At 43.2% G+C, this 27,711-nt stretch overlaps 1 protein-coding gene across 1 annotated transcript in view; it reads left to right on the plus strand.

The window, feature by feature from the left end:
* Positions 1-6,833: 6,833 nt before the first annotated feature.
* The window catches only part of LOC311133216 (carbohydrate sulfotransferase 11-like), a 33,135-nt gene continuing 12,257 nt past the window's right edge, over positions 6,834-27,711 (plus strand). The window contains exon 1 of the mRNA XM_084166703.1: positions 6,834-7,250. Coding sequence (XP_084022829.1) covers positions 7,157-7,250 — 94 coding nt within the window. The 5' untranslated portion in view covers positions 6,834-7,156. The remainder of the gene's footprint in view (positions 7,251-27,711) is intronic.

Consider the following 27,711-nt stretch of genomic DNA (forward strand, 5'->3'; position numbering starts at 1 on the left):
CAGGGTTTGACTGAATATAAATAAATAATTATCTGATCCAATGTGTGGTGGAAACGCCTGGTCATTTTTACTCTGTAGAAGTGAAATATTATGTCCTAAAATATGTTTATTTTGTCTCTTCTCTGGCAAGCCATCAACATTCCAGGCATTTTTTAATAATAATTATTTCTCGTCAGAAGTGTATATTATCCGATATCTCAGATATGGAAAATGAAAAATTGAGTTTGAGGCAATGGATATGTTTTTGTTTTTATCAGTATTTCTCATGGTGTCGTCCTTGCCGTTTCTCCACATCGGGGTCGTCGGCCTCAGATTAAAGACGACTCCCAGTTCCAACTTCTACCAAAGTGTTAACCAAAAAGGTGCATGTTGGAGAAGTCAAAAGAGAGCCTCTGAACCATCATTCAAATATCTGGTATAGCCTGCTTCAGAAAACACTGTTAGTAATTCTAATGAATGAATGAATACATAAAACACAAATTGTACTGAATGTAAAAAATAATATATACTTTCAAAGTTTTCAGTGGATAATTAAATGACTGCTTCTTTGTATCAGTTTGATCTTGCTGTTTCGTTTGCCTCTGCGTTGTGTGTATGTAAAATGTATCCAATCTGGTAGAGGACAGTATTTTAAGAGTTTCTATCTGACTACTGTTGAGCAGTGACACCGGTCAAAATGTATAAATGACTGCTTCACTGCTATCACCACTTTTTTTAGATTACTTTTATTAAAGTCTTGAAAGACAACGTCAACATGAAACTATCGTCTTGACTCGTTTTGTTTGTTGTGTCAAAGTGAAAGATAAGTGACCTGTTCCGTGTGGTTACCTAGTGGGTTTAGTGGTTGATGGGGTAAACTTGTGCATGCAAGAACATAATGTCAGGTTTACAGGAAATATCGGGTGATTGGGCATTCCTTAGCAACCTGCCTCTTAATTTCCTGAGATGAGATCAGAGTTCATAATCAGGAATCGGGTGTGTAAAAAGTCTTATTAGTGTGCCGAGACATTTCCTCTTTACTGGAAAGGACCAGCAATGTGGCTTACACCCAGATCGGTTTGACCTATCTTTCCAAGCGAGACAAGATGGCACAAACAGATCTGGGACTAGACTATCAGCAATTCATGACTTTTATATAAAATGTAATGTAATGTTATATCATAAACCATTAGTAGGTGTATTGGGAGGGGGAAATGTCTATTGTCGCAATTGTTCTTCAACCCGTATTCTTGAACTTGTAAGTTTCAGAAATTATAATTGAACATTTGACAGAACTGAGGTACATTTTTAGGAAAACCAATATTCTGTTTGCTGAGAACTGTCTTTCAGTACAAAGTGGGTGTGCTGTTTCATAGTGATGAGATTATTATTATTGGATTATTTTAATCCTCTTCATTCATCGCCCACATTGGTACATTCGATCAAACCATGTTGAAGTGGGCTTCCATTCATTTCCCCATACATCAGACAAGGACGTTTGAAAAATGTATAATGGGGTATTTCCGTTCAGATTTGTGTATCTATTGCTATGGGTCTATTCAGCCAGTCAGTGGCGGTCATGATCAAAAGAGCCTGGACGGGTGTGAAGCTTCTGTTGGGTTTAGTGGTTCTGTCCTTCGCTTGGGTGTGTAAACGGTGTCACCTGCACATGCTGCCATGACAACACTGGTCTTTGTGATTTTTAATTAACTTTTATAGTCCCTCAGTTGAATTGAAATGCAATCTACCGGAGATGTGATTCAATTATTTTGTCTGTTTATCATTGAGGAGAGCTTTTCAAACAAACACTGAGCTCCATCCCTCTGTTCATAAACCCTTTCCCAGAGTTTGTTCAAGGTGATGAAGTAATTCAAGTCAGAGGTATTAGAAATCTGTGGCAACCTACCGGAATAGTCCAAACGGGTTGAATAAATTTGGAAGTAAACTCTTCCAGTTCTGTTCTATCCTTTTGAGATCAGGGCCCATATTGGTAAAGAACAAGGCCTGTTCCTCTCACTGAGAATGAAGTTGTGTCAAGGATTGCAAACATACTCTACAAAGACCCAAAAACCACTTAACATTTGGTCTCCTATCAATCTTCTCCCATACCTTTGTTATGGTACAGAAGGAAATGTACCCAAGGCTGGCTAGATAAAGTGACCTCGAACTTTGCATGCTCTGTGATTGTGATTGTTATCAGAAAAGAGCTGACAAATGTGATTCACAATGACAAGTGATGTTATTCCTACTTCACCGCAAAATAATGACCCTAACCACCACTGTTGTAATGAAGGAGTCTTGTGTTGAAACATGTAGTTCGACTATAAGAACAGGTTTTATGTAGCCTTTTGTTATTCTTAGAATCAAACAATCATCAGTCGTTAATAACTTGATTACATTCAATGGACATATACAGTATGCTTAGTACTTTGCATTGAAAACTGAACAGGTAATGCAGTTTGGTTTATTACAAGTAGAACTAAATGTTTAAGACTTCCTTGAGCTTCACTGACTCATCCTGCATCAGTGACTCAGGAACAATATCTAGTATGACTGGAATGATCATTTCCTATTTCTGCGTAATGTACCTCCTTCCTCCTATGATTCACTCTATTTGTTCACACAATGGCAGAGTGCGGGGTATGGACTCAAGTGTCCCCTGCAGGTGCTTTGGATGGTCAAACTTGCTGATGAAAAGTCAATCTGCTATGTAGAGTGACGCATTTGATGCATTTATATAGGCCTAATAAAGATCTTACGAAGGCTTCCTTGAGTCTTTATAAGATGCATTTAGACCCTAGTTTAAAGGTGCAATATTCAGAAATCGCTCTGCCATTTCCTGGTTGTTAAAATTCTAATAGTTCGCCTAATTTCAGTTTGACAAAACAAACAATGTATAGTGTAGAGAATCATTGTGCAATCTAAACCGCTGTAACCACAAATATTTTCAGTTGTTTGAAGGTTGTTTACAAAACCGGAAGTAAGAGGCAAAAAAATAGACAGATCTACGTAATACCAGATAAGTACAGATGTAAAATGAGTAACAATTTCAGTTACAAACTTTGAGTTATGAACAAGGAGAATCATGCTTCTGTAGTTTTCTGTAAGACTTCTGTCATCTCAACGTTTCACCGTTTTATCATTGTTGTCCAGTAGGGGACAGCACAGTTTCACTAGTCCCAGGTGTCCACCAAGAGCTAAACAATTCTTTGCATAGAGACCAAAACAGTCCCCATATTTTTAATCCTATTGTGTTTATTGTTTTTATTTACCCATTTTATGTGGAGCCATTCACAAAGAACCATTATCAGCTAATGTCTTGGTCTCTTTCCACCAGAATTCCCTTGAAATGTCTGCAGTTTGCTGTACTGTCTGGGAACATGATGTTCCCCATAAACAAATGGACCCTTCTCCTCTGGACAAAAATGTGTTTGCAATGAATCCTAGGAGCCAATTTAGGAGTTTAGAGGAGGAGGAGGGATGGCTAGATGGGATCCAGCTTTTGTCAAAAATAAATCTATTTTTACATTTTAGCTAACCCTAACCTTGACCTAATTCTCCTAACCTACTATGTTAATTATCCTAATCTGCTATGGAAAGTCAAATGTGAAGTTAATTTGACAAAAGCTGGATCCCTTCTAGCCATGACCGAAGAGGAGGATGAGGTGGTGAGGGAACAAGGAAGGGGAGTAAGTGAGCTCTTCCACTTCTCTGACAGGCCTGCTCTCCCTCCGCTTCCACTTCTCTGACAGGCCTGCTCTCCCCCCGCTTCCACTTCTCTGACAGGCCTGCTCTCCCCCCGCTTCCACTTCTCTGACAGGCCTGCTCTCCCCCCCGCTTCCACATCTCTGACAGGCCTGCTCTCCCCCCACTTCCACTTCTCTGACAAGCCTGCTCTCCCCCCGCTTCCACTTCTCTGACAGGCCTGCTCTCCCCCCCGCTTCCACATCTCTGACAGGCCTGCTCTCCCCCCACTTCCACTTCTCTGACAAGCCTGCTCTCCCCCCGCTTCCACTTCTCTGACAGGCCTGCTCTCCCCCCGCTTCCACATCTCTGACAGGCCTGCTCTCCCCCCGCTTCCACATCTCTGACAGGCCTGCTCTCCCCCCGACTTCCACTTCTCTGACAGGCCTGCTCTCCCCCCGCTTCCACTTCTCTGACAGGCCTGCTCTCCCCCCGCTTCCACTTCTCTGACAGGCCTGCTCTCCCCCCGCTTCCACTTCTCTGACAGGCCTGCTCTCCCCCCCGCTTCCACATCTCTGACAGGCCTGCTCTCCCCCCACTTCCACTTCTCTGACAGGCCTGCTCTCCCCCCGCTTCCACTTCTCTGACAAGCCTGCTCTCCCCCCGCTTCCACTTCTCTGACAAGCCTGCTCTCCCCCCGCTTCCACTTCTCTGACAGGCCTGCTCTCCCCCCGCTTCCACATCTCTGACAGGCCTGCTCTCCCCCCGCTTCCACATCTCTGACAAGGCTGCTCTCCCCCCGCTTCCACTTCTCTGACAAGCCTGCTCTCCCCCCGCTTCCACTTCTCTGACAGGCCTACTCTCCCCCCGCTTCCACATCTCTGACAGGCCTGCTCTCCCCCCGCTTCCACATCTCTGACAGGCCTGCTCTCCCCCCCTTCCACTTCTCTGACAGGTTACCAGATGTGGTGTGACACAGCAGAATGAATCACTGACAATAAGTATTATGGTGGAATGCAGACTGCCCTGGCTTGCTAGTCTATCATGCCAATAACCAAAACAATGTTGGAGATTTACATTCTCAAGAACAAAAATGTCAAATATCAAAGCCGCTTATCTTTTTCGTGTGTCTCTTTTGTGTTATGTAACAGGTCGACTTTGGAGGCAGGGCAAAGGTAAAGATATGTTAGAAACGTTTGTGTGTCCCAACTTTGTGATGTTTATTTAAGTGTCTATAACAGTCAAATCATTGAGACTCTGGGAGGGGAAGCTACGTGAAGGGTAGTCCAAATGAACAAGCGCGTGACTTTTTAAAGCACATACGGTATGGTATGGTTTTGCTTTTATTTCCTAAGTCTTTTTTTTTGTTTTGAATAGCCAAACAGATTATTGGTTGTGGATCAAGAACATTTCAACACCTTTCCTAAAGGCCTTGTTCGCTCCATTTATACACGGTAACAGGCTATCTTCACACCATCTCGCTACGAGGGCCCTCGTTTGATCACTCACTTGGTTCCTAACCCACACTGGCTCCTACCAGGACCTTCTGCCCTGAGACCCAGGGGGAAGCGGACATGCCAAATGTCTGGATGGTCATTTGATCACCAAACACAGATTATTCAGTCTGTCTAACAACCACATGTCCACGTAATGTGTGTCCCTAATATATGTCCATAGACTGGTATGCTGTAACTACAAGTAGATTGTTGCCTATATATCCACGCCTTTCGTAAGAGGGTTACATATATACACATTCTGCAGGTATGTGAGACGTAAGTACGCTAATATCCATGTCTACACTGTAATGACATTCTACTTGCTTATGTAGCTTACATGTAATAAGTGCCACATCATTCTCTTCCTTCATTACTGATGTTTAGTCAGCTACTAGAGGTATCTGTAGAAAAATAAAACCCATGCCAAATATTGATACATTTCTAAAAGGCCTATACAAATATCACTGTAGTCATGAATGGTGGTGTGTGGCCCAGAACTGATTGTTATCTGGGTATATGTAACACTGTCTATACTGTAATTACCCTACTTGCTTATGAAGCTTACGTGCAATAGGTGCTAGATCATTATCATCTAGTTGCAGAAAAAATAAACCCATGCCAAATATTTATTAGTTTCTAAAAGGCCTATATAAATATCACTGTAGTCATTCATTTTATACCAGGCATTAATTTGAATTGATATCAGACTGCAGGACAACACATTGGTTCACTGAATACGCATCATATGTCTTTCCCAATTTCCCCAACTAAACTCTTGTTGTGTGTGTATGTATACTGAACAAAAATATAAACGCAACATGCAACAATTTCAAAGATTTTACTGAGTTACAGATCATATAAGGAAATCAGTCAATTTAATTAAATTCATTAGGCCCTAATCTATGGATTTCACGACTGGGCAGGGGTGCAGCCATGGGTGGGCCTTGGAGGGCATAGGCCCACCCACTTGGCAGCCAGGCTCACCCACTGGGGAGCCACAAAATGGCTTTATTACAGACAGAAATCCTCCTCAGCACCCCACCTCAGACAATCCCGCAGGTGAAGAAGCCGGATGTGGAAGTCCTGGGCTGGCGCCACGTCTGCGGTTGTGAGGCCAGTTGGACGTACTGTCAAATTCTCTAAAACGACATTGGATGCGGCTTATGGGAAAGAAATGAACATTCAACTCTCTGGCAACAGTTCAGGTGGTCATTCCTGTAGTCAGCATGCCAATTGCACGCTCCCTCAAAACTTGAGACATCTGTGGCATTGTGTTGTGTGACAAAACTGCACATTTTAGAGTGGCCTTTTATTGTCCCCAGCACAAGGTGCACCTGTGTAATGATGATGTTGTTTAATCAGCTTCTTGATATGCCATACCTGTCAGGTGGATGGATTATCTTGGCTAAGGAGAAATGCTCAGTAACAGGGATATAAACAAATCTATACACAAAATTTGAGAGAAATAATTTTTTTGTGTATGGAACATTTCTGAGATGTTTTATTTCTGCTCATTAAACATGGGACCAACCTTTAAAATGTTGCTATATTTTTGTTCAGTATAGCATATGCGTCACCCCGTGCCAGCCATGTTTCTGGAAAGTAAAGAGTTAACAACAAAGCAAACGTTTGGAAAGAGGCTTCTACCGGCATATAAACCCCTTCATCATAAAAGTAAATTGTTGTTTTTCCCCTGGCCAGTTGTGTCTACAACTAATTATTTGCTGGCTTCACATACCGGTAACTGTCGCTCATTTTGTGGTTGAACTGTTGCAACTATTCAACGGCGCAGGACATGCGTGGATGTACAGCAAAATGACGAATTGCACAAGTAACAACCAGCAATTTTACTTGAAGAAGAGGCTGTTCTATATGTACCCGGGTAATGTTCTCGAATGTCCAAATCCCTAACATTACTTGAGCGTCGAACGGTCTTTATTTTTTCGCATGAACTACAAACGGATTTGGGTCGGCTTTGTCGTTCCTAAAGATTCAGGATGAGAAAACCCAAAGTTAATCGGATGGTTCTTGTGATGTGCTTGGGGTGTTTTATAATGGTTATATTCTATTTTCAGAGCAACCTGAAACCAGGTGAGTCGAATACCCTGCACGAGCTTTTTATACTTCGACGTGAATATACGTTCATAGTTTCACCATGTGTTTAGCATACAGAGTAACTTTGGAACATACAGTATGTATATTTAAAGCTCTCAAATGGCATGACTTCCTTGGGAAATATATTTTTTTTTTCGTGTTAATAATTTTCCAAATTGTACAGTAATAAGCACTCAATATTTACCAACAGCAATTCATTCCTGTCATCCGTGTCTCCTGTGTTCTCAGTGTTGCTGAATGGTCCAGTCTCAGCCCTGACATCAATCAGCTTAAAAAACAGAGACAATGTTTGAATATTGCTGTTCATGAATGATTCCCAACCAAATGTAATGAGCTTGAGCAATGTTTACTAAAACAATAGATATAGGTTGCCCTAAGAAAAGAAAGTGTAGGTTGGTAGAATCGTATTCAAAATGATTCACAGCTGTCTGTAATGGCTGCCAAAGGTGCTTCCACCAAGTATTTAGCAGGCAGCTCAACCAGCCTAATTTTGACAACCAATTTTAAATGAAATTACACATATTATCTCAACTAATGCCATTTGGTAAAATTATCATGCGGTTTTCATTATTGGACTATTTTTTGAAATTCAAAGATGGTTCAAAACCAGTAAGTGAACATGAGCAAAACATAACCTCATTTACCACATATGTTTTTGTACTAATTGTGTATAAAATGGGGAAAATACAACGTTGTAAAATGTTGTTGCCCTCTAAAACATCATTTAAGAATGATTTAATTACTTAATATGTTTTACAATTTTAGGAACTTTTGAAAAATATGCTCTACCAGGCGGTTGAGTTGGCCATTTAAAGGAATGCTATTAAAGGTGCACTATGCAGAAATCACTCCACCATTTCCTGGTTGCTAAAATTCTAATAGTTAGCCTAATTTCAGTTTGTGACAAAACAAGTAAATATAGTGTAGGGGATCATTGTACCATCTAAACCGTTGTGAAATATATTTTCCATAACCAAAAATATAGTTTTTTCAGCTGTTTGAAGCTGGTGTACAAAACCGTAAGTAAAAGACCTTAAAAACGAAACATAAGAACGGGAAGCATAGAAATGGCGCACATAGACCAGATCTACAGTGTCTTAGACTTGCTTTCAATGAGAGTGACAGATCTATAACTAATATTTCTATGAATTTGATCGGGTCGCCCAAAACGTACATATTGCAGCTTTAAGTCAAATCTAGTGATAATGGAGAAATATTGTAATTAGATTTTGTTTGTGCAAATACAAAAATCCTTTCAAATCCATGTCATTATTAATTGTCTGCCTGTTATCTTCAATATGTTTCACAATATCGTTCAGTACATGTCATTTTATTGGTATTCTAAGCATATAAACTGTAAACGCATTAATTGACATGCGTTCTAATATTCATATTTTGACACAAATGTATCATATTTTGTTATTTGAAATCTGTCCTATATTCCATAATAAGTAAATGAAGCAGACATACTGTATATTAATGTATCATATTTGAGATGATTTAAAGCAAATTCCAATGCAAAATTAGTTTACTCTAATTGGGCAACTCAACCGGCTGGTTGAGATGTTTGCGATGCATTATTTATCAAAGTTTAAGTCACGCAGACAAAAAGTATTCATTTATGACCTATACTGATATTTATTTATTGTTGTGCCAGTTAAAGGGTTAATTCTGGGGTGTAAAGACATATGCAATCAATGCATCCTCATTTTGTATTTCTTAGTAATTTAGAAAATGTTCTATCATTTTTCTTTCACTTTGAAAATGTGAGGTAGGTTGTGTCGATCGATAGGAAAAAACATATAATTTAATCCCTTTTTAGATGTAATTTTAAGGCAGCAAAATGTGAAGACTGCAAGGGTTTTGTATACTTTCAATAGTGACTGTATGCCCATGTACTTAGTAATTTGACTTAAGTGAGAAAGTTTGTCGTTTTGCAGACTTGGCCAAGTTGGCCAGACTTACACCACACTACAGATATAAACGCATCTCCAATGACTTGCAGTCAGTGAGTAAACCACAGAGACGGTGTCTTTACAGTGTGTGTTATTGTTGTATTGGGTCTCCACCCCACTCTCAACAGCTTTCACTAATGTTTTACCTCCTGGCCCAACCTCTGTCTCCGTTTCCCTTTGGTATGTGATCTAGAATGGAGGAAAACTTTAATTAGCAGCCTGATTGGTTCACTGTTTCCTCTGCTATGTGGAATAACGTGGTGAGAGTTTGCAGCTGTTGCTGGATTTATTTTACTGCGAGGCCTTCTCCTCTATCCCACTTCTGTCCCTCTTTGCCAATACAAAAGCCATATTCAGATATGCCCAGGCATACTGAGACCAAGTAGGCCTAAAAGAGAACATTTATGGGCTTTTTATAAAACGTTTGAAAATAATAGTCACCTTTTGTGGACCTCTGCTTGTTGCTCTACTTGTTATAACATTGTTTTTAAGAACTTTTTCCGTTGATCAAATCAAAGTCCAAAACGTAAAATTCTGTTGAAGTTACTTGGTTTTATTCTTTCAGTTCCTATCAAGCATAATGCCATGAAAGGTTTTGCTCGAGCTAAAGCCGATCAATGTGGGTTTGTCACTAGTACATTGATAACCAAAATGCATCTTACGGGTATATTGTTGGTCTTCACCACGATATAAGCACAAATGTATGCATGGATTTCTGTAACATGAAATGCCTGCTCTGAGCATTCGGAAGTCAATAGGTATAAATGAAAGCAGGGGCGCAACTTTCACTGGGGACAGGGGGGACATGTCCCCCCCACATTCTGAAATTGCATCTTTGTCCCTCCCAGTTTTATCATTGGAATGTGATACAAAACGAGGCAACGGTGTGCTTTAGGACCATGCGGACGCCTCAGAGCGGTCGGGTAGGCTGTTTGGAGCATTTATTCTACTTCTAAAACCAAAGTTGCGCTCTTCATACCGATGCACAGGTCTGGGGAACAGAATCTGCACACTTTGCTAAATTCATTTAGATAAGCTATAAGAGAGAGAGCGTATCAGATGGTAAACAGTTGTATCACACTGCACAGTTGAGACTGGTAACATTTACATTTCTAAGTCTGTATGGTCAGACCCCAGTCTGTGAAGAAATACAAGGTTTTTCTATGTTAACACAAAGCTATAAGAGAAAGTGTCATGCCACACTCCACAGCATTGTAACTTACAGTAGATGGTGTCATTTGCTCCCACTTGCTGAATGGGATTCCTGTGTGCAGTGTCATCACTGTCAAAGCTCAAGAAAGATAATTATATAGGCTGCACCAGATGCTGCCTATAGCATCTGATTCCCTGACCCAGGGGACACAAAGGACATTTTTGTGGTGGCCACACTAAAGTTGTTGTGTATTTAACCCAAGATGCCCTATGTGGTTTGCAGCGAAAGCCAGTGGTGGACTTTGAAGTTGTGACAAAAGCCTTGCTAAAACAACACAACTACACAATCTGCTATAACACAGACACTGTCAGTATCCTCCCACCTAGCGACGACCCGTCATTCAGGGCAGGTGGGGCACTAAAACATATTTTTTTGTTCACTGTTTTGCATGTTATTTCGGCATTAATACGTGTCACATATCAGTTTGCAAACAATGTTTAAAAAAAAGATATAATAATAATAATTGAGTTAATAAAGTCGCATATAAACATGGTCTCTGTTTTGCTTTCTTGAGTAAGGCAGCTCCAAAATGCAGGTGTTTCAGCCTAGCTCAGTGCTTTCTGTGGTGGTGGGGCAGCCAGCGGAAAATACAGAGCGTAGGGGTTGGTAATGTTCTCTAGTTGCGCCATGATTGGCTCAGTGTTCTGTCACTCATGGGGACACTACGTCACCGCAAAATCTACGGGAAGAGCTCGAAAATTCAAGCCCCTTGGGTGCTGCCATAGATTTACATTAGAACTGCCCATCCCAAGAAGGCTCAAGGTCATTGGCCACAGATAAAATGATGTCAAATCACGTTATATCTACCGTAGCTTTGATTGGACTGATCATGTCAACATCATACTTTCACAATATTAGCTAGCAAGCTAGACAAGCAGTTATCATCATGAATCAAGTCGACAATCAGAAATTATAGATAAAATGTATCGGTGCTCATCGGCCATTGGACATAAACATTATACAACAAGTTGGAAATCGCAAATTCACATATGATTGGTTTGGAAGGAATCAGTGACTAACTGCAAGCATTGCAAAGCAATCACTAGCCTGCTATTCAGTGGAGAGGGTGTGTGGTCCAAGTCTGGGTTTAAGGGTCTCTATTCCAAGCTTAAAAGGATAAACATTCCCATGCAACACCATGGGCCAGGAAAATTGCACTCCAGACAGAGATTGACCCATAGTGCTGGTCTGAGCCCAACCATAATCATTATGGGTGATAAATGAAACCTGTCTGTGGAGCAGTGCTTCGGCGAACTATCAGGTTACACTATGAAGCTGGTCCCCACCTCATACCTGCCTTGCCTGGGCTTGACTCAAGGGCATTCGGGTTATATAAGATGTACCTGCTCGACACGCGAGTGTCAAGAACAACTGCAGCACCCCAGACTAATACAAACCCCCTTAGGCACAAATCTGTACATTCTGTTTCCTGTCAGAGTAGGAGCACAGTCTTGAAATATGTTCTCGGGGAATGTTCCAGTTTCTCGTTTTTGAAGTGTTTGGCATTGTTGTTTGACTTCAGTCTAGAATTTAGTGTCCCAGAAGCGATAACTACTGACTGTCTCTCATTAAGTAGATCTCGATGGCACTCCGTCCCAGGTGAAATCAGTTCTGCCTGGGATTTCCGTCAGATCTGTAGCCATCTTGGGATATTGATGAGAGCTTGATTTGGCTCTGCTGTTCTTTCCCCCCTGCCGGCTGCATATTCATGATGACCAAGCATTACAGGATTAGATTATTTTGTGATTCCGGAACACTGATTTCTTCGCTCACTGAGTTTGGTTCATAATTGGCCTACATTACTTCCAGCTGCTCTCACCAAGGCACAAACCCCACGTAGGATCTTCTCACACACAGAGGACTACTGGGAATGCCAATGGTAATTCTCTCCAGATTTTGTCTTGCATAATTTGTATGTACTTCGTAAGCCTTTTATTTTGATCTACGTTCAGTCTAGCACTGTCACCCAAATGTTAGTTTTGGCGTTAAAGCTGTTCCAAGATCTCTGCTAGACTGCCCATGCTGTCACACTCTGGCTCCAGGACTTGTGTATTTGAGCCAGGGTGTATGTTGTTTGTTGGGTTTTGGGTGTAATTTTATGTTTGCATGTCTGTCACGTTTATTTCTAGGTGAGGAGTTCTGTTGTGTCTATTTCTAGGTTGGTGTTGTGTTTCCTTGTTTGTATTCATTGACTCCCAATCGGAGGTAACGAGTGTCAGCTGTCGGCTCGTTATCTCTGATTGGGAGCCATATTTAAGATGTAGGTTTTCTTGTGTTAGTTGTGGGTTATTGTTCCATGTTCCAGTGTCTCTGTTTATTGGACTTCACGCATCGTCTTTGTTTGTTTTGTTTTCGTGAGTACGTTCATTAATAAATCATGTTCACTCGCAACGCTGCGCTTTGGTCCGCTTCTTCATATGTAGACGATCGTGACAGAATAACCCACCAAAAGAGGACCAAGCAGCGTAACAAGCGGCAACAGGACCTACCTCCAACGGATTCATGGACATGGGAGGAGATACGGGCTGGAAAGGGTCCTTGGCCACAAATGGAGGAATATCACCGCCCTCGTGAAGAGCTGGAGGCGGCTGCAGCCGAGAGGAGGTGGTACGAGGAGGCAGCGCGGAGTCGAGGCTGGAAGCCCGTGGTTACTCCCCAAAAATTTTTTGGGGGGGGGCACATGGCTTGGGCGCCTGGGCAGCAGGAGGCTGCCACAGGTAGAGCTGGAGAGAAGGCATTCGGATTACGGGAGCCATTGGCGAGTGGAAAGGGGGAAGTTGTTGTGGCACGGCATGAGAGACTGAAGTGTGTTCCCAGTCTGGTCCGGTCCGTTCTTGATCCCCAGTTAAGGCCAGTGGTGGGTGTTCCCGGTACGGGCCGGTCTGTTCCTACTCCACGCACCAGGTCCACGATGTGCGTCGCCAGCCGGCCAGAGTCTGCCGTCTGTCCTAGGGCGTCTGAACTGCCCGTCTGCCAAGCGCTGCATAAGCCGCCCGTCTGTACTGAGCCTGCAAAGCCGTCCGTCTGCCATGAGCCTGCAGAGCCGTCCGCCAGACAGAATCAGACACCTGCTATGGAATCAGCAGGAGCCGACGCAGCCCATACTAGACTGGAAGCTCAGGTTCGGAACCAGAAAGAGCAGATCCTGCAGATGGGAGCCGCCCTGCTGGAGGTGATGACTGCTATCCGAGGCTGGGGTCCGCCTCCACCGCCAGCCTCCCAGCCAGCACCATCAGCCAGCCATGAGCAGCCAGATCCGTCAGTCAGCCATGAGCAGCCAGATCTGTCAGCCAGCCATGAGCAGCCAGACCCGTCAGCCAGCCATGAGCAGCCAGATCCGTCAGCCAGCCATGAGCAGCCAGACCCGTCAGCCAGCCATGAGCAGCCAGACCCGTCAGCCAGCCATGAGCAGCCAGATCCGTCAGCCAGCCATGAGCAGCCAGATCCGTCAGCCAGCCATGAGCAGCCAGATCCGTCAGTCAGCCATGAGCAGCCAGATCCGTCAGCCAGCCATGAGCAGCCAGATCCGTCAGCCAGCCAGGATCAGCCAGAGCCGGCCAGCCAGGATCCGCCAGAGCCGTCCAGCCAGGATCAGCCAGAGCCGGCCAGCCAGGATCCGCCAGAGCCGGTCAGCCCGGATCCGCCAGAGCCGTCCCGCCAGGATCCGCCAGAGCCGTCCCGCCTGGATCCGCCAGAGCCGTCCAGCCTGGATCCGCCAGAGCCGTCCAGCCAGGATCAGCCAGAGCCGGCCAGCCAGGATCCGCCAGAGCCGGTCAGCCCGGATCCGCCAGAGCCGTCCCGCCAGGATCCGCCAGAGCCGTCCAGCCAGGATCAGCCAGAGCCGGCCAGCCAGGATCCGCCAGAGCCGGTCAGCCCGGATCCGCCAGAGCCGTCCCGCCAGGATCCGCCAGAGCCGTCCAGCCTGGATCCGCCAGAGCCGTCCAGCCTGGATCCGCCAGAGCCGTCCCGCCAGGATCCGCCAGAGTCGTCCAGCCTGGATCCGCCAGAGCCGTCCCGCCAGGATCCGCCAGAGTCGTCCCGCCAGGATCCGCCAGAGCCGTCCCGCCAGGATCCGCCAGAGCCAGCCAGCCAGGATCCGCCATCTAGTCAGGTACTGCCCCTTAGCCCGGTGCTGCCCCTTAGTCCTGTACTGCCCTTCAGCCCGGTGCTGCCCCTTAGTCCGGTGCTGCCCCTGAGTCCGGTGCCGCCCCTTAGCCCGGTGCTGACCCGTAGTCCGGTACTGCCTCTTAGCCCGGTGCTGCCCTTTAGTCCGGTGCTGCCCCGTAGTCCGGTACTGCCCCTTAGCCCGGTGCTGCCCCTTAGTCCTGTACTGCCCTTTAGTCCGGTGCTGCCCCTTGTCCCGGTGCTGCCCCTTATCCCGGTGCTGCCCCTTAGTCCGGTGCTGCCCCTTAGTCCGGTACTGTCCCGTAGTCAGGTGCCGCCCCTGAGTCCGGTGCCGCCCCTTAATCCAGTGGGGTTGAGTTGGGGGGTGGTCATGAGGAAGGGAGGACGGAAGCGGAGAGTGACTAAGGTGGGATGGGGACCACGACCAGAAGCAGAACCGCCACCGTGGACAGACGCCCACCCAGACCCTCCCCTAGACTGTATGCTGGTGCGCCCGGAGTTCGCACCTTTAGGGGGGGGTACTGTCACACTCTGGCTCCAGGACTTGTGTATTTGAGCCAGGGTGTATGTTGTTTGTTGGGTTTTGGGTGTAATTTTATGTTTGCATGTCTGTCACGTTTATTTCTAGGTGAGGAGTTCTGTTGTGTCTATTTCTAGGTTGGTGTTGTGTTTCCTTGTTTGTATTCATTGACTCCCAATCGGAGGTAACGAGTGTCAGCTGTCGGCTCGTTATCTCTGATTGGGAGCCATATTTAAGATGTAGGTTTTCTTGTGTTAGTTGTGGGTTATTGTTCCATGTTCCAGTGTCTCTGTTTATTGGACTTCACGCATCGTCTTTGTTTGTTTTGTTTTCGTGAGTACGTTCATTAATAAATCATGTTCACTCGCAACGCTGCGCTTTGGTCCGCTTCTTCATATGTAGACGATCGTGACACATGCTGACTCAACTTTGATCTGTGAAATTGCTGAGTGCCTTAATTAGATGTAAATACCCTGTTTTGAGGACCTGCGTGGTTCTGGTACCGGTTCCGACCGACATTTTCACGTATAAATCGATATGTGGACACCATAGATTCTCACGGACACAGGAGTATGTCTCTTCTGCCTGTGTGAAGCAGGATGGGAAATCTGACACCACTTGAAGCTGGGATGTCCCTCCTACCATTTCATTCACTTTTCTGACTGTCCTTCAACTTCTGGCTGAACCCTACGTTACAGCCACTAGCAACGCATATGCCTGGAATCCTTACGTCGTAACGCAACAGGAGAGAGTGGCTTTGTCGCTGTAGCACATTCAGAGATAGATCTAAAATAATTCATAGATTTGAAATAAAAAAATGCTTTCTGTTTGTCATAGACGGACAAGATTAATATGCTATCCTAACAAGTTCAGGAAGCAATGCTAGAGCTCGGTGAGATGTTCACAGCGATTGGGGCAGATGTTTTGATCGAGAGACCTTTAGAAAATATGCACATTTTCTCTAACACAAAATATACAAATATGTATTTTACAGTTATATGGAAGGTGAAATCTTATAGTTAGTCGTTTATAAATTGATTATGCTGTATTTAGAAAAAATGTCATTTCAAGCCTTATTCTTACAGTTTTGTTAAATATGGTCCTCTGTAGCTCAGCTGGTAGAGCACGGCGCTTGTAACGCCAAGGTAGTGGGTTCGATCCCCGGGACCACCCATACACAAAAAAAAAATGTATGCACGCATGACTGTAAGTCGCTTTGGATAAAAGCGTCTGCTAAATGGCTTATTATTATTATTATTATTATTATTATTATTATTATTATATATTATTAAATAGGCAATACATCATAAAATATTTTATATTTTCATATTTTTAATCATATTTGTACTGTGTACTTGAGTGTGTGTCCTCAAAAGTGACTACACCTCAGCATTTTATAACTATATTTACCAGAAAGGTGAGATTTGAACCTTTCTTGGAGTATGCAGCATTACTAGTTATTGTTTATGGACCTATCATGATAAATAATTACTTTTGCGGATTACGTAGATTACATTTTCGATTACATTTAGTTACATTTTAAGAGGTTAAGAGCCTTGTTCTCAACACTTGACTCCTGATCGGCACATGTGTAGGTGTAGCACTGCATCGCAGCTAACTCCTGAGTGGCGCAGTGGTCTAAGGCACTGCATCGCAGTGCTAACTGTGCCACTAGAGATCCTGGTTCGAATCCAGGCTCTGTCGCAGCCGGCCGCGACCGGGAGACTCATGGGCGGCGCACAATTGGCCCAGCGTCGTCCAGGGTAGGGGAGGGAATGGCCGGCAGGGATGTAGCTCAGTTGATAGAGCATGGCGTTTGCAACGCCAGGGTTGTGGGTTCGATTCCCACGGGGGGCCAGTATAAAAAAATATGTATTCACTAACTGTAAGTCGCTCTGGATAAGAGCGTCTGCTAAATGACTAAAATGTAAAAAATGTAAATGTAGCACGCAAGGTGTTCCCAGGACAGCCTGGCGGGCAATCAATCCATCAATTAAAGACTTAAACCTTGGTGATGACCCAAGCACCACCTGGAAGATGACCCTCCTTGTGGAACACCATGGCCTGATTTGCGTTTTGGGCTGCTTCCTACCTAGCAGTTTTGCTACTCTTTTTTTTTTACCCCCACAAATGTACTTATAGGCAAACAACCTCCACACGTTCTGTAATCCACACAATGTGTCTCGGGGACCAAGACCAAGAAGATACCTGCACCACATCTGCTAACACTCTCTCTTAAGACTCTCACTCTTGTTAAACAGATACTACACACTCGTCCGTGCATATGAACGAACACCATTCACACACATAGCGGCAACAGCGGGGATTGGCCTCCACACAGAGCAGTGTCTCTCTCACTAAAGCTCCTCTCTTTGGCAGACCTGGAGATCCTGTGGAGGGGGAGGGGGCCCCTGCTCCCCGAGGGATTTCCACACAGACCAGTGTTCATGGCAGGGACATGAGGAACGCACATTGGCCTTTCTATATTCTGCATCTACTAAGCCATTGCTAATGTACCAGAGAGGGAAAGAGTGAATCAGTATGGGGTTTAGTCAAGAGTAAACCAATAGGACTTAACAGCTGGCGATAAATAGGTTTAGGTTGAGTGCTAAAAAACTCCCTTGTAGGGTAGACTGGTGTCTACTTGGGTTTCACTTTTTTCATTTTTCTCACTTAGCTAGCAGATGATCTTATTGGGCAGTCGGTGACCATATACAATGAGCAATTCTTGGGTCGTACTTAGATCTTCAGCAGTTCGGCTTGCAATGCTTGCCAATTAAACGACACTATATGAACAGTTGTAAGTGCTAGGCTCTATAATGTGTACCTACTCTGTAATTAACTGATGCATCAGAGGAATAGCTACAAACAGTGATTTGAAATTTTTTTGGTGTAATTTTCAATGGTTGTTGAATGATAATAAAAGGAAGGTAAGGTACTAAGAGCACTTAGTGGTTCATTGTGTCATCTCTGCTTGTTCCTGAAGTACAGTAGCTAAAGTCACTTTCTGCCAGGTTCAGTTATTTAGACTGACAGTACATTCAAAAATTGTACTGACGTTACCTGTACTTCTGGCATTTAATTGGAAAAAATGAAAAGTTTGGGAGTATTTAAAATGTCTGCTGCCTTGACTCACAGCCGCAGTTTCCATAAGGAAGTGGTGATGTGTTTAGAAAACACAATTAAAAAAAGTGTGTACTGTAACACTGTTCACCACAAAATGCTGGGAGAGGGCCAGGCTGAAGTGACAAAGCCCCTACTCTCTATTACTGTACCAGTTGGCTCCATTGACAATGAGGCAACACATTTTTGTGATTGGCCAACAAATAGTAAACCCATGACTGTTGAGGAAGTAACCTTTAAACGGTCTTCTGCATGGAAATAGTTGTTTCTCTACACAAATATCATTTCTATTAGCAAGACATCTGTACAATGAGAAAGTTAAAATTGGCATGCAGTTATTCAGATCTAGTTTGCCTACTTAGCAGCTGTTGGGTTTAATGCAAATGGACAGCAGATGGCAAATCTAGAGACTTGGTTTAATATGTATCTATAGCTTCTCCCCTCTCCCTCATGGCGGTGCATAGCTCATAGGTTATCCCCAGGTACGGTGGGCTACAGTATATATTTAATGCATGCCTTGCTGTGGCATGGAGCGTGTGAGTGGGTTCACTGTTCACAAGCGGCTTGGCACTCAGACTTGCCAAGCCTCACACGGGCGTGAAGAGAGAGACACACACATCGCCTGTCTGCCTTTTTCCTTGCCACACACACACACACTACATTTCCCCTCCATACTCTCTATTGATCTTACAAATAGTATTAAATTGCATTTAGCCATGGTGGAACTACCACGAAACGTTGAAACAGCGTTGTAGATCAGCGTTGTCTGTCACTTAACCCTAAACAGTGCATTCAAATTGCCATTGATAAAATGCAATTGTGTTTGTTGTCCGTAGTTTATGCCTGCCGATACCATAACCCCATTGCCACCATGGGGCACTCTGTTCACAACGCTGACATCAGCAAACCGCTCGCCCACACGATGCCATCTGCCCGGTATAGTTGAAACCGGGATTTATCCGTGAAGAGCACACCTCCAGCGTGCCAGTGGCCATCGAAGGTGAGCATTTGCCCACTGAAGTCGGTTATGATGCCGAATTGCAGTCAAGTCAAGACTTTTGCAGAAATTCTTCGGTTGTGCAAACCCACAGTTTCATCAGCTGTCTGGTGGCTGGTCTCAGATGATCCCACAGGTGAGGAAGCTGGATGTGGAGGTCCTGGGCTGGTGTGGTTACACGTGGTCTGCGGTTGTGAGGCCGGTTTATGGTTGGGAAATAAACATTTAATTCTCTGCCAACAGCTCTGGTGGACATTCCTGCAGTCAGCATGCCAATTGCACGCTCCCTCAAAACTTGAGATATCTGTGGCATTGTGTTGTGTGACACAACTGCACATTTTAGATTGGCCTTTTATTATCCACAGCACAAGGTGCACCTGTGTAATAATCATGCCGTTTAATCGGCTTCTTGATATACCACACCTGTCAGGTGGATGGATTATCTTGGCTAACTAATAGGGATGTAAACAAATTTGTGCACAACATTTAAAAGAAATAAGCTTTTGTGCGTATGGAAAATGTCTGTGATCTTTTATTTTAGCTCATGAAACATGGGACCAACACTTTACATGTTGCGTTTATATTTTTGTTCAGTGTATATACATTATTTTAATAGGACACTGTAAAGTCCATTATTTCTCTGAATTAGGCTGTTTGAGAAGATTTGAATCCTAAGCAACCTGCATACACATTATTTGAAGTACAATAGACCATCATAGCCACTGTAGTAGGTCAAAGCTGTGTGCTGGAGTACCTACTACAGTAGCTATACACATTTCTACATGCAAAGCCATATTTTTTTTTGCAACCAAAAGTCTGTCATTGGCAGTGCTATTGTAACCTTTAATTTGGCCTCTGCCAAAAGGTCTGTGCCTTAATGACACAGGTGGTGTGCGTGCATAACTGCAAGGGTTGCTGGTTTAAACCCTGGTCTGCTGGCTGTTGCCCTCCTAATAGCTAAAATCAGTTTTGATCTAACTATTACAGTATGTTTAGCATTTACCATGGATAAAGTAATTGTCTGCAGTTTTCAGAAGGTGAGTAGCTCAATTGATTGCGACAGTTTATATTGTAAAATATGACTAAATTCCCACTGAAAGCAAAGTAAAAGATAAACGTCTTAAGTCATTGACTTTTGAAGGTCGTATAACTCAGCCATAGAGACTTGTGCCTTTTACAGCCTGTTTCTAGCCTAAGGAATTGCAGAGTTATGCATCCTATACATGTATATAATCTGGGTTTTGGGGAGGCATTAGCCTCCTCCCCCCACCCCTAGAGCCTCGCCACTAGAATGGCCGCGCACGGCAGAGTTGTTGACAAATATCCAACACATGGGCTAGTCCAGCGTCCAGATCGGAGCTTTAAATACAATCAAGACGGTCTAATGGCAGAGTTGTTAGTTTGGCACTGTTGATCAACACACATTTTGATTAAAATGTCAGGAAAACGGCAGAAGGAGCGTACTGGAATTTAATCTGGATGCTAGAAAATTTAGAGTTTTTCTGATGCTAGCAAGCATGCATTTGCACACTGCAGTGCAGTGCAATGCTCGACCAAGGTGCTGTTTACATGTGCATTGGTGGTACATGTAGCTAGCAATATGTTTTCACAGCTACAGTTTGAGTTGTGTCCTGTCTGACAGTGAAATGTGGCTAGCTCTTACCGTAGCTTGGACTATGGCATAGCTAGCTAGCAGCGTGACAATTTACCCAAAGTTTGGTGTTGGTTTTGAACTGATGTCGCTAGCTAGCTAATTAGCTATCTATAGTAGCCTAGGTTTGTTCTTCTCATCCACTTCTTATGACTACAGTGTGGTGGAGCAGCAGCTGTGTGGTTGCCAAGCAACAGAGTTGCTCAACCACTTCTGAGCTTCAGCTGAAAGAATTCAACATTTTAAAATAATCTGTTGCACCTACAAACTTAGTCAATCTGACCTTTTTATGTCCAATGGTAATTTTATGTCCGCTACCCTTACAAAAAAAGATTGCAGTTTTGAAACTGCAGTAACTGCAGTCGACTGTGGTATTTCGGACGCAGTAATTGCAGAATAACTGCAGTGTACTGCACTCTAACTGCAGTTACACTGCAAAATTACTGCAGTAATTGTATTTTTTTTTTTGGGGGGGGAAGCAGTATTTGCAGCATACCGCAGTTATACTGCACTCTAACTGCAGTTACACTACACTTTGACTGCAATCTTTTTTCGTAAGGGTATAGTCTCGTTTTAATCTGACGTCTAGAATTTGAGCCCGGTGGATGAAAAAAATACTCTGAAAAACTAAATTGCTAACGACCCTGTTAAAAATCCGGTATGTGGTTCTCGTTTATGGCCGGACAGCTCACAACCTGATGCGTTGTGTACCTCCCAAGTTGATTTGCGAATTGGTGTCATATTGGCTTAAATATGATGGTAGGGAGATGTAACATTGAGCTTCAACCAATGCCATGCTATCGCCCCCACAATAATAGTATAATTATTGCCCTTATTGATTACACAATTAAGAAATTGTGTTTGCTTATATATGTGAGACTAATTGGATATAATGATACTTAACCTGATGGGTATTTATAGAGCTTGGAGTTCAACTGTGTTGTAAATATTGTGATGGCATTTGATTGGATTGGGCTCGGGTGAGATTATGGTTGCTATCAGAGCCGGGCTATTCGATGTGATAGCATGAATGCTAACAAGACTAACATTGTCCTTAGCTATTTTTTACGCTAAATCTCATTTGACATATTAATTTGCTCCAGGGGCACTGTACTACTATGGCATACCCTGTAAAAAAACACATTTCACTGCACCTATCCGGTGTATGGGACAATAAAACATCTATATTTTTTATTCTTAACTCTCCCCGATCCTTGTTGCTTGTCTAGAGGAAAGTCTTACTCTGTGGAATTCTTGATGCACCCAGCCCTTCCTCTTCTGTCTGTCTGTCTGTGTGTCTGTGTGTGTGTGTGTGTGTGTGTTTAAGTTAATTCACACAGCAGTTAGGTGTCACTTTCCTCCCTCTCTCTGAATGTATGCCTTTTGGGTTAATCCGTCTACAGCATGTTGAGTTGCTTGTTTACAGAACTGCTGAGGTAAAAAGTCCTTTGAGAAATCCTTGGGGCCTTGTGGGTTTATCTTGTCCAAAATACATTTCTCCAGAATAAACACAACAGTCGCCATGAAATCATACCCTGACTCATGCAATAACTGCCTTCCAATAACTGTTATGTGAAAGTTAAAGCAAGGCTCATAAAGTTTGCTCTTAAAACGGGTAAATTGCATAGTCATTTGCGTTGGGTTAGTGTCGCAGTACCATACTCCCAAGCGTGGAATCAAGGCTAGCGTTGGGTCTACATACAGATGCCACTTACAGGAAAGATTCACCCATTTTGAATGTTATAATTTTTGTGATTACTGTTCAAGGAGGCAGAAATACAGCCAGTATGACAAGGTTTGCATCATATCATATAAGCCAGGTCTCTAAAACCCATTGGCAGTTTGAAGTGACTCAAATCCATTTTTTTGCATATCTGATTCTAATCTGTTCTTTTTCTGGCAGTTTTAACAGCCAAAAAGCACATGGAATCAGATATTTCAAGCCACATTTCAAACCACCATAGGTGGTATGAAAACAGATAGAAATCTGATTCCTGGCCATGCGACTTGTCTGAACGGTCAAATCTGATTTATTTGCCCTCAAGCAGGGACGGCTTGTTCAATAGGGCGATATGGGCGACGCACTGCCAAACGGGAAAAGGAAGGGATTTTTTTTCTAATCAATTATATCACGGCAACAGCAGTTATCAGTGTTCACGTCTGATCTGCCAGCCACTAAATGTCAAATCAGGCTAAAGTCGTGGTTCAAATGGCCCCGCCCGTTTTTGGGGCGATTTCAGTCAAGTTGAAAATCGCCCAGAAGTCTCTCATAGCCTGTCATGTAAAATCTATTTTTTTCACATTTCAAAGCTTTCAATACATTCTCTATGGGTGTCTGTGGGCTTGCACTTACGCGCTTTCGTCATACGTGACGTAACGTTGAACGTAACTAAGACAATGGCGGCTAGAAGCGTCTCTGTTGCGACCTGCAGTGCGGCGTTATTTTATGTTTTTAATTTGTAGACTTAGTTTACAAACATTCTGCCAACCATGGATTTCCAGTGGTTGGTTTTGGACTGATCTTGTTGATCGTGTACATACCCGCTACGAACGGACTAAATAATGAAAACGCTGCTGGCAGCTGAATCCCAATACAGCTGGGAGACTTGGCTGGATGAGTCCCGGACAGAGAAGTGGAGCCGGCCACCTTCACCCTGGTCAGAGCGGACCGCGATCCTGGTAAGAGAGCGACTCTGTACCCCGACATTGAACTGCTTTCTGTGTCATTGCGACCTTACTATCAATTCAATTCAATTTAAGGGCTTTATTGGCATGGGAAACGTGTGTTAACATTGCCAAAGCAAGGGAAGTAGATAGTAAACAAAAGTGAAATAAACAATAAATATTAACAGTAAACATTACACTCAGAAGTTTCAAAAGAATAAAGACATTTCAAATGTCATATTATGTATATATACAGTGTTGTTACAATGTGCAAATAGTTAAAGTACAAATGGGAAAATAAATAAACATAAATATGGGTTGTATTTACAATGGTGTTTGTTCTTCACTGGTTGCCCTTTTCTTGTGGCAACAGGTCACAAATCTTGCAGCTGTGATGGCACACTGTGGTTTTTCACCCAGTAGATAAGGGAGTTTATCAAAATTGGGTTTGTTTTCGAATTCTTTGTGGATCGCTGTAATCTGAGGGAAATATGTGTCTCTAATATGGTCATACATTTGGCAGGAGGTTAGGAAGTGCAGCTCAGTTTCCACCTCATTTTGTGGGCAGTGTGCACATAGCCTGTCTTCTCTTGAGAGCCAGGTCTGCCTACGGCGGCCTTTCTCAATAGCAAGGCTATGGTCACTGAGTCTGTACATAGTCAAAGCTTTCATTAAGTTTGGGTCAGTCACAGTGGTCAGGTATTCTGCCACTGTGTACTCTCTGTTTAGGGCCAAATAGCATTCTAGTTTGCTCTGTTTTTTTGTTTGTTCTTTCCAATGTGTCAAGTAATTCTCTTTTTGTTTTCTCATGATTTGGTTGGGTCTAATTGTGTTGTTGTTGTTGTTGTTGTTGTTGTCCTGGGGCTGTGTGGGGTCTGTTTGTGTTTGTGAACAGAGGCCCAGGACAAGCTTACTTAGGGGACTCTTCTCCAAGTTCATCTCTCTGTAGGTGATGGCTTTGTTATGGAAGGTTTGGGAATCGCTTCCTTTTAAGTGGTTACTATCTGCCCCGTGAGTTCCCCCAATTGTTTGTTACCGTTGTGTACTGTTGATAATCACAAGTTTACTGGAGAACTGAGACCAAGTAGAGACTTTGGACAGGGTGGATATGGTATAATAAAGGCAGTTTATTCAGAGGTAAAGATATCTGGAATCGCGTGCACGGACTCGTGCACGTGTGTAGGTCACCTAAATCATCAGAAAAATTGCCCCTCCTGAGAATTTTTTCAGGAGCCGCCACTGCCCTCAAGTGGTATTTAGACTTATTTGGTATATCTTGTTGCTTGCTAGCTATTCTGTTGACAGTTTGAGAAGAACATATGGTATCTAAATATCGTGTTAATTGTTAAGTTAACAAACAAATTAGTGAATGTGCTAGAAGGCTAGCCAAACAGCTACCTAGCTAACTGACTGCTGTGGCTAGCCAAAAAGGACTCATTCTGAAAGTAGGATTATCTTATCCTTTGAGGCTTTAAGTGTTCTTACAGTATGATTTTGAACAGTCAAAGCAACTGGGAAACATCCATGCAGTGGTGGAAAAAGTATCCAATTGTCATACTTGAGTAAAAGTAAAGATACCTTAATAGAAAATGACTCAAGTAAAAGTGAAAGTCACCCAGTAAAATACTACTTGAGTAAAAGTCTAAAGTAAATTGAATTGCAAAAATATACTTAAGTATTAAATAATTTCAAATTCCTTACATAAAGCAAACCAGACAGCATCATTTATTTTTAGATAGGGGGATACCTAGTCAGTTGTACAACTTAATGCGTTTTCCGCATTTAACCCAACCCCTCTGAATCCGGGGAACTGTGGGTTAGCTGCCTTGCTCAGGGGCAGAATGACAGACTTTTACCTTGTCAGCTCGGGGATTCGATCCAGTAACCTTTCGGTTACTGGCCCAATGCTCCTACCCGTCAGGCTACCTGCCACTTCCACCAGGCTACCTGCCGATAGCCAGGCACATGCTCCAATACTCAAACATAATTTACAAATGAAGCATGTGTGTTTAGTATGTCCGCCAGATCAGAGGCAGTAGGGATGACCATGGATGTTCTCTTGATAAGTGTGAATTAGACAATTTTCCTGTCCTGCTAAGCATTCAAAATGTGGCGAGTACTTTTTGTGTCAGGGAAAATGTATGGAGGAAAAAGTACTTAATTTCCTTTAGGAATGTAGTGAAGTAAAAGTAGTAAAGTACAGATACCCCAAAGACCTACTTAAGTAGTACTTTCAAGTATTTTTACACCACTGCATCCATGGCAGGCATTGTTGTCACCATAGCTTGCTACATAACTTTTGAGTGATCGTAAACAGGAGCACCACCACCAATCAGCCTACACCACTGCGCCACACCCATGGTTACTATGACAACTAGCGTTAGTCACTTCTAACTTGCTGTTTGGACAGTGAGTATTCCAAAACTGATTTTTAAAAGAAAACTGATTTGAGCATTAAGGCCTGCAGTGTGAACAAGGCTTAAATGCCTCCGTATAGCGTTACTCTAGAGTTGAAACATGGCAGGTTTGAGAAGCACCTCTGTATAGCGTTACTCTAGAGTTGAAACTCTTTGCATTTGAACGTGAGACTGACTGCTTTTACAGTCTTAACAGGACTGAGTTAGTACCAGTCATATTGACAGGAACAGTGCAGGTCATTTAAAGCAGGGGAAAATATATTAAAAGCAACTGAAAGCAGGTGTACCTGCCTAACGAGCTGGGAAAATTATTGAATTTGGGAATTTTCTATTGTGAAGCCTATGCAAGGATACAGACCACACCAGATGGCCTTCATACTGCTAGATCGTATGGCCTGGTTACAGTATGTGCTTCCGCTGTTTGCAATGCCCCTTAAACTTAACATAAACATTAACTGTCTTGCATTTGCCAAATGAGCAGAACATATAGGAACATATGGGATGACTGTGTAAACATATTTTCTGAATGTTGATGTCCTCTTGTGCTGACGGATCTCGGGTGTGCAGTGAGTAGACTACACATGCAATACTGGTTGAATCAAGCACTAGTGACTAGTATGATAACGTTTCATTTTAGAGGTCAGTTTGGTACATAGGAAGACCTTGTGCAATCAGTAGCTGGCTCTTCAGTCGATCTCTCCACCAGACTGGTGTACCGTAGGGTGCATGAGTTGGTGGTGTTGTTCTCTTGTTTGATCTTGTACTCTGTATGTGTGTGTGTGTGTGTGTGTGTGTGTGTGTGTGGCGCGATAGTGACACATCAGTCTGTTTTGCCCAGTCGCAGAACAATGGTGGAATCTGTCCATTTCAACAAGACCTTGTAATATGGATGGGCCAAAAGAAAAGAAAAATACCTTGTAATGTAGGATTTGTCTGGATCTGACAGAACCAAGATTAGTTATTGAAGTTCCTTCCCTCTGAAAGTATTTAATTATACTGAACAAAAATATGAACGCAACATATAAAGTGTTGGTCCCATTTTTCACGAGCTGAAATAAAAGATCCCAGAAATGTTCCATACGCACAAAAACCTTATTTCTCTCAAAGTTTGTGCACGCATTTGTTTACATCCCTGTTAGTGAGCATTTCTCCTTTGCCAAGATAATCCATCCACATGACGAGTGTGGCATATCAAGAAGCTGATTAAACAGCATGATCATTACACAAGTGCACCTTGTGCTGGGGACAATAAAAGGCCACTCTAAAATGTGCAGTTCTGTCACACAACACAATGCCACAGATGTCAAGTTTTTTTAGAGGAAGTGTGCAATTGGCATGCTGACTGCAGGAATGTCCAACAGAGCTGTTGGCAGATAATTGAATGTTAATTTCTCTACCATAAGCCACCTCCAACGTTGGTGTATTTCTGTCTTTCAATAAAGCCCTTTTGTGGGGAAAAACTCATTATGATTGGCTCGGCCTGGCTCACCAGTGGGTGGGCCTGGCTCCCCAGTGGGTGGGCCTATGCCCTCCCAGACCAACCCATGGCTGCACCCCTGCCCAGTCATGTGAAATCCATAGATTATGGCCTAATGAATGTATTCCAATTGATTGATTTCCTTCTATGAACTGTAACTCAGTAAAATATTTGAAATTGTTCTATGTTGCATTTTATAATTCTTGCTAATTAATTTAAGTTTAAATCATAAGCATCTCAGTAGCTGACTGCGCCATTCTTGTACATTCCCTTAAAGGAACACATTTGGTGTTCT

The sequence above is a fragment of the Coregonus lavaretus genome, assembly GCF_964263955.1.
Source record: "Coregonus lavaretus genome assembly, chromosome: 8".
Taxonomy (NCBI): Eukaryota; Metazoa; Chordata; class Actinopteri; order Salmoniformes; family Salmonidae; genus Coregonus; species Coregonus lavaretus.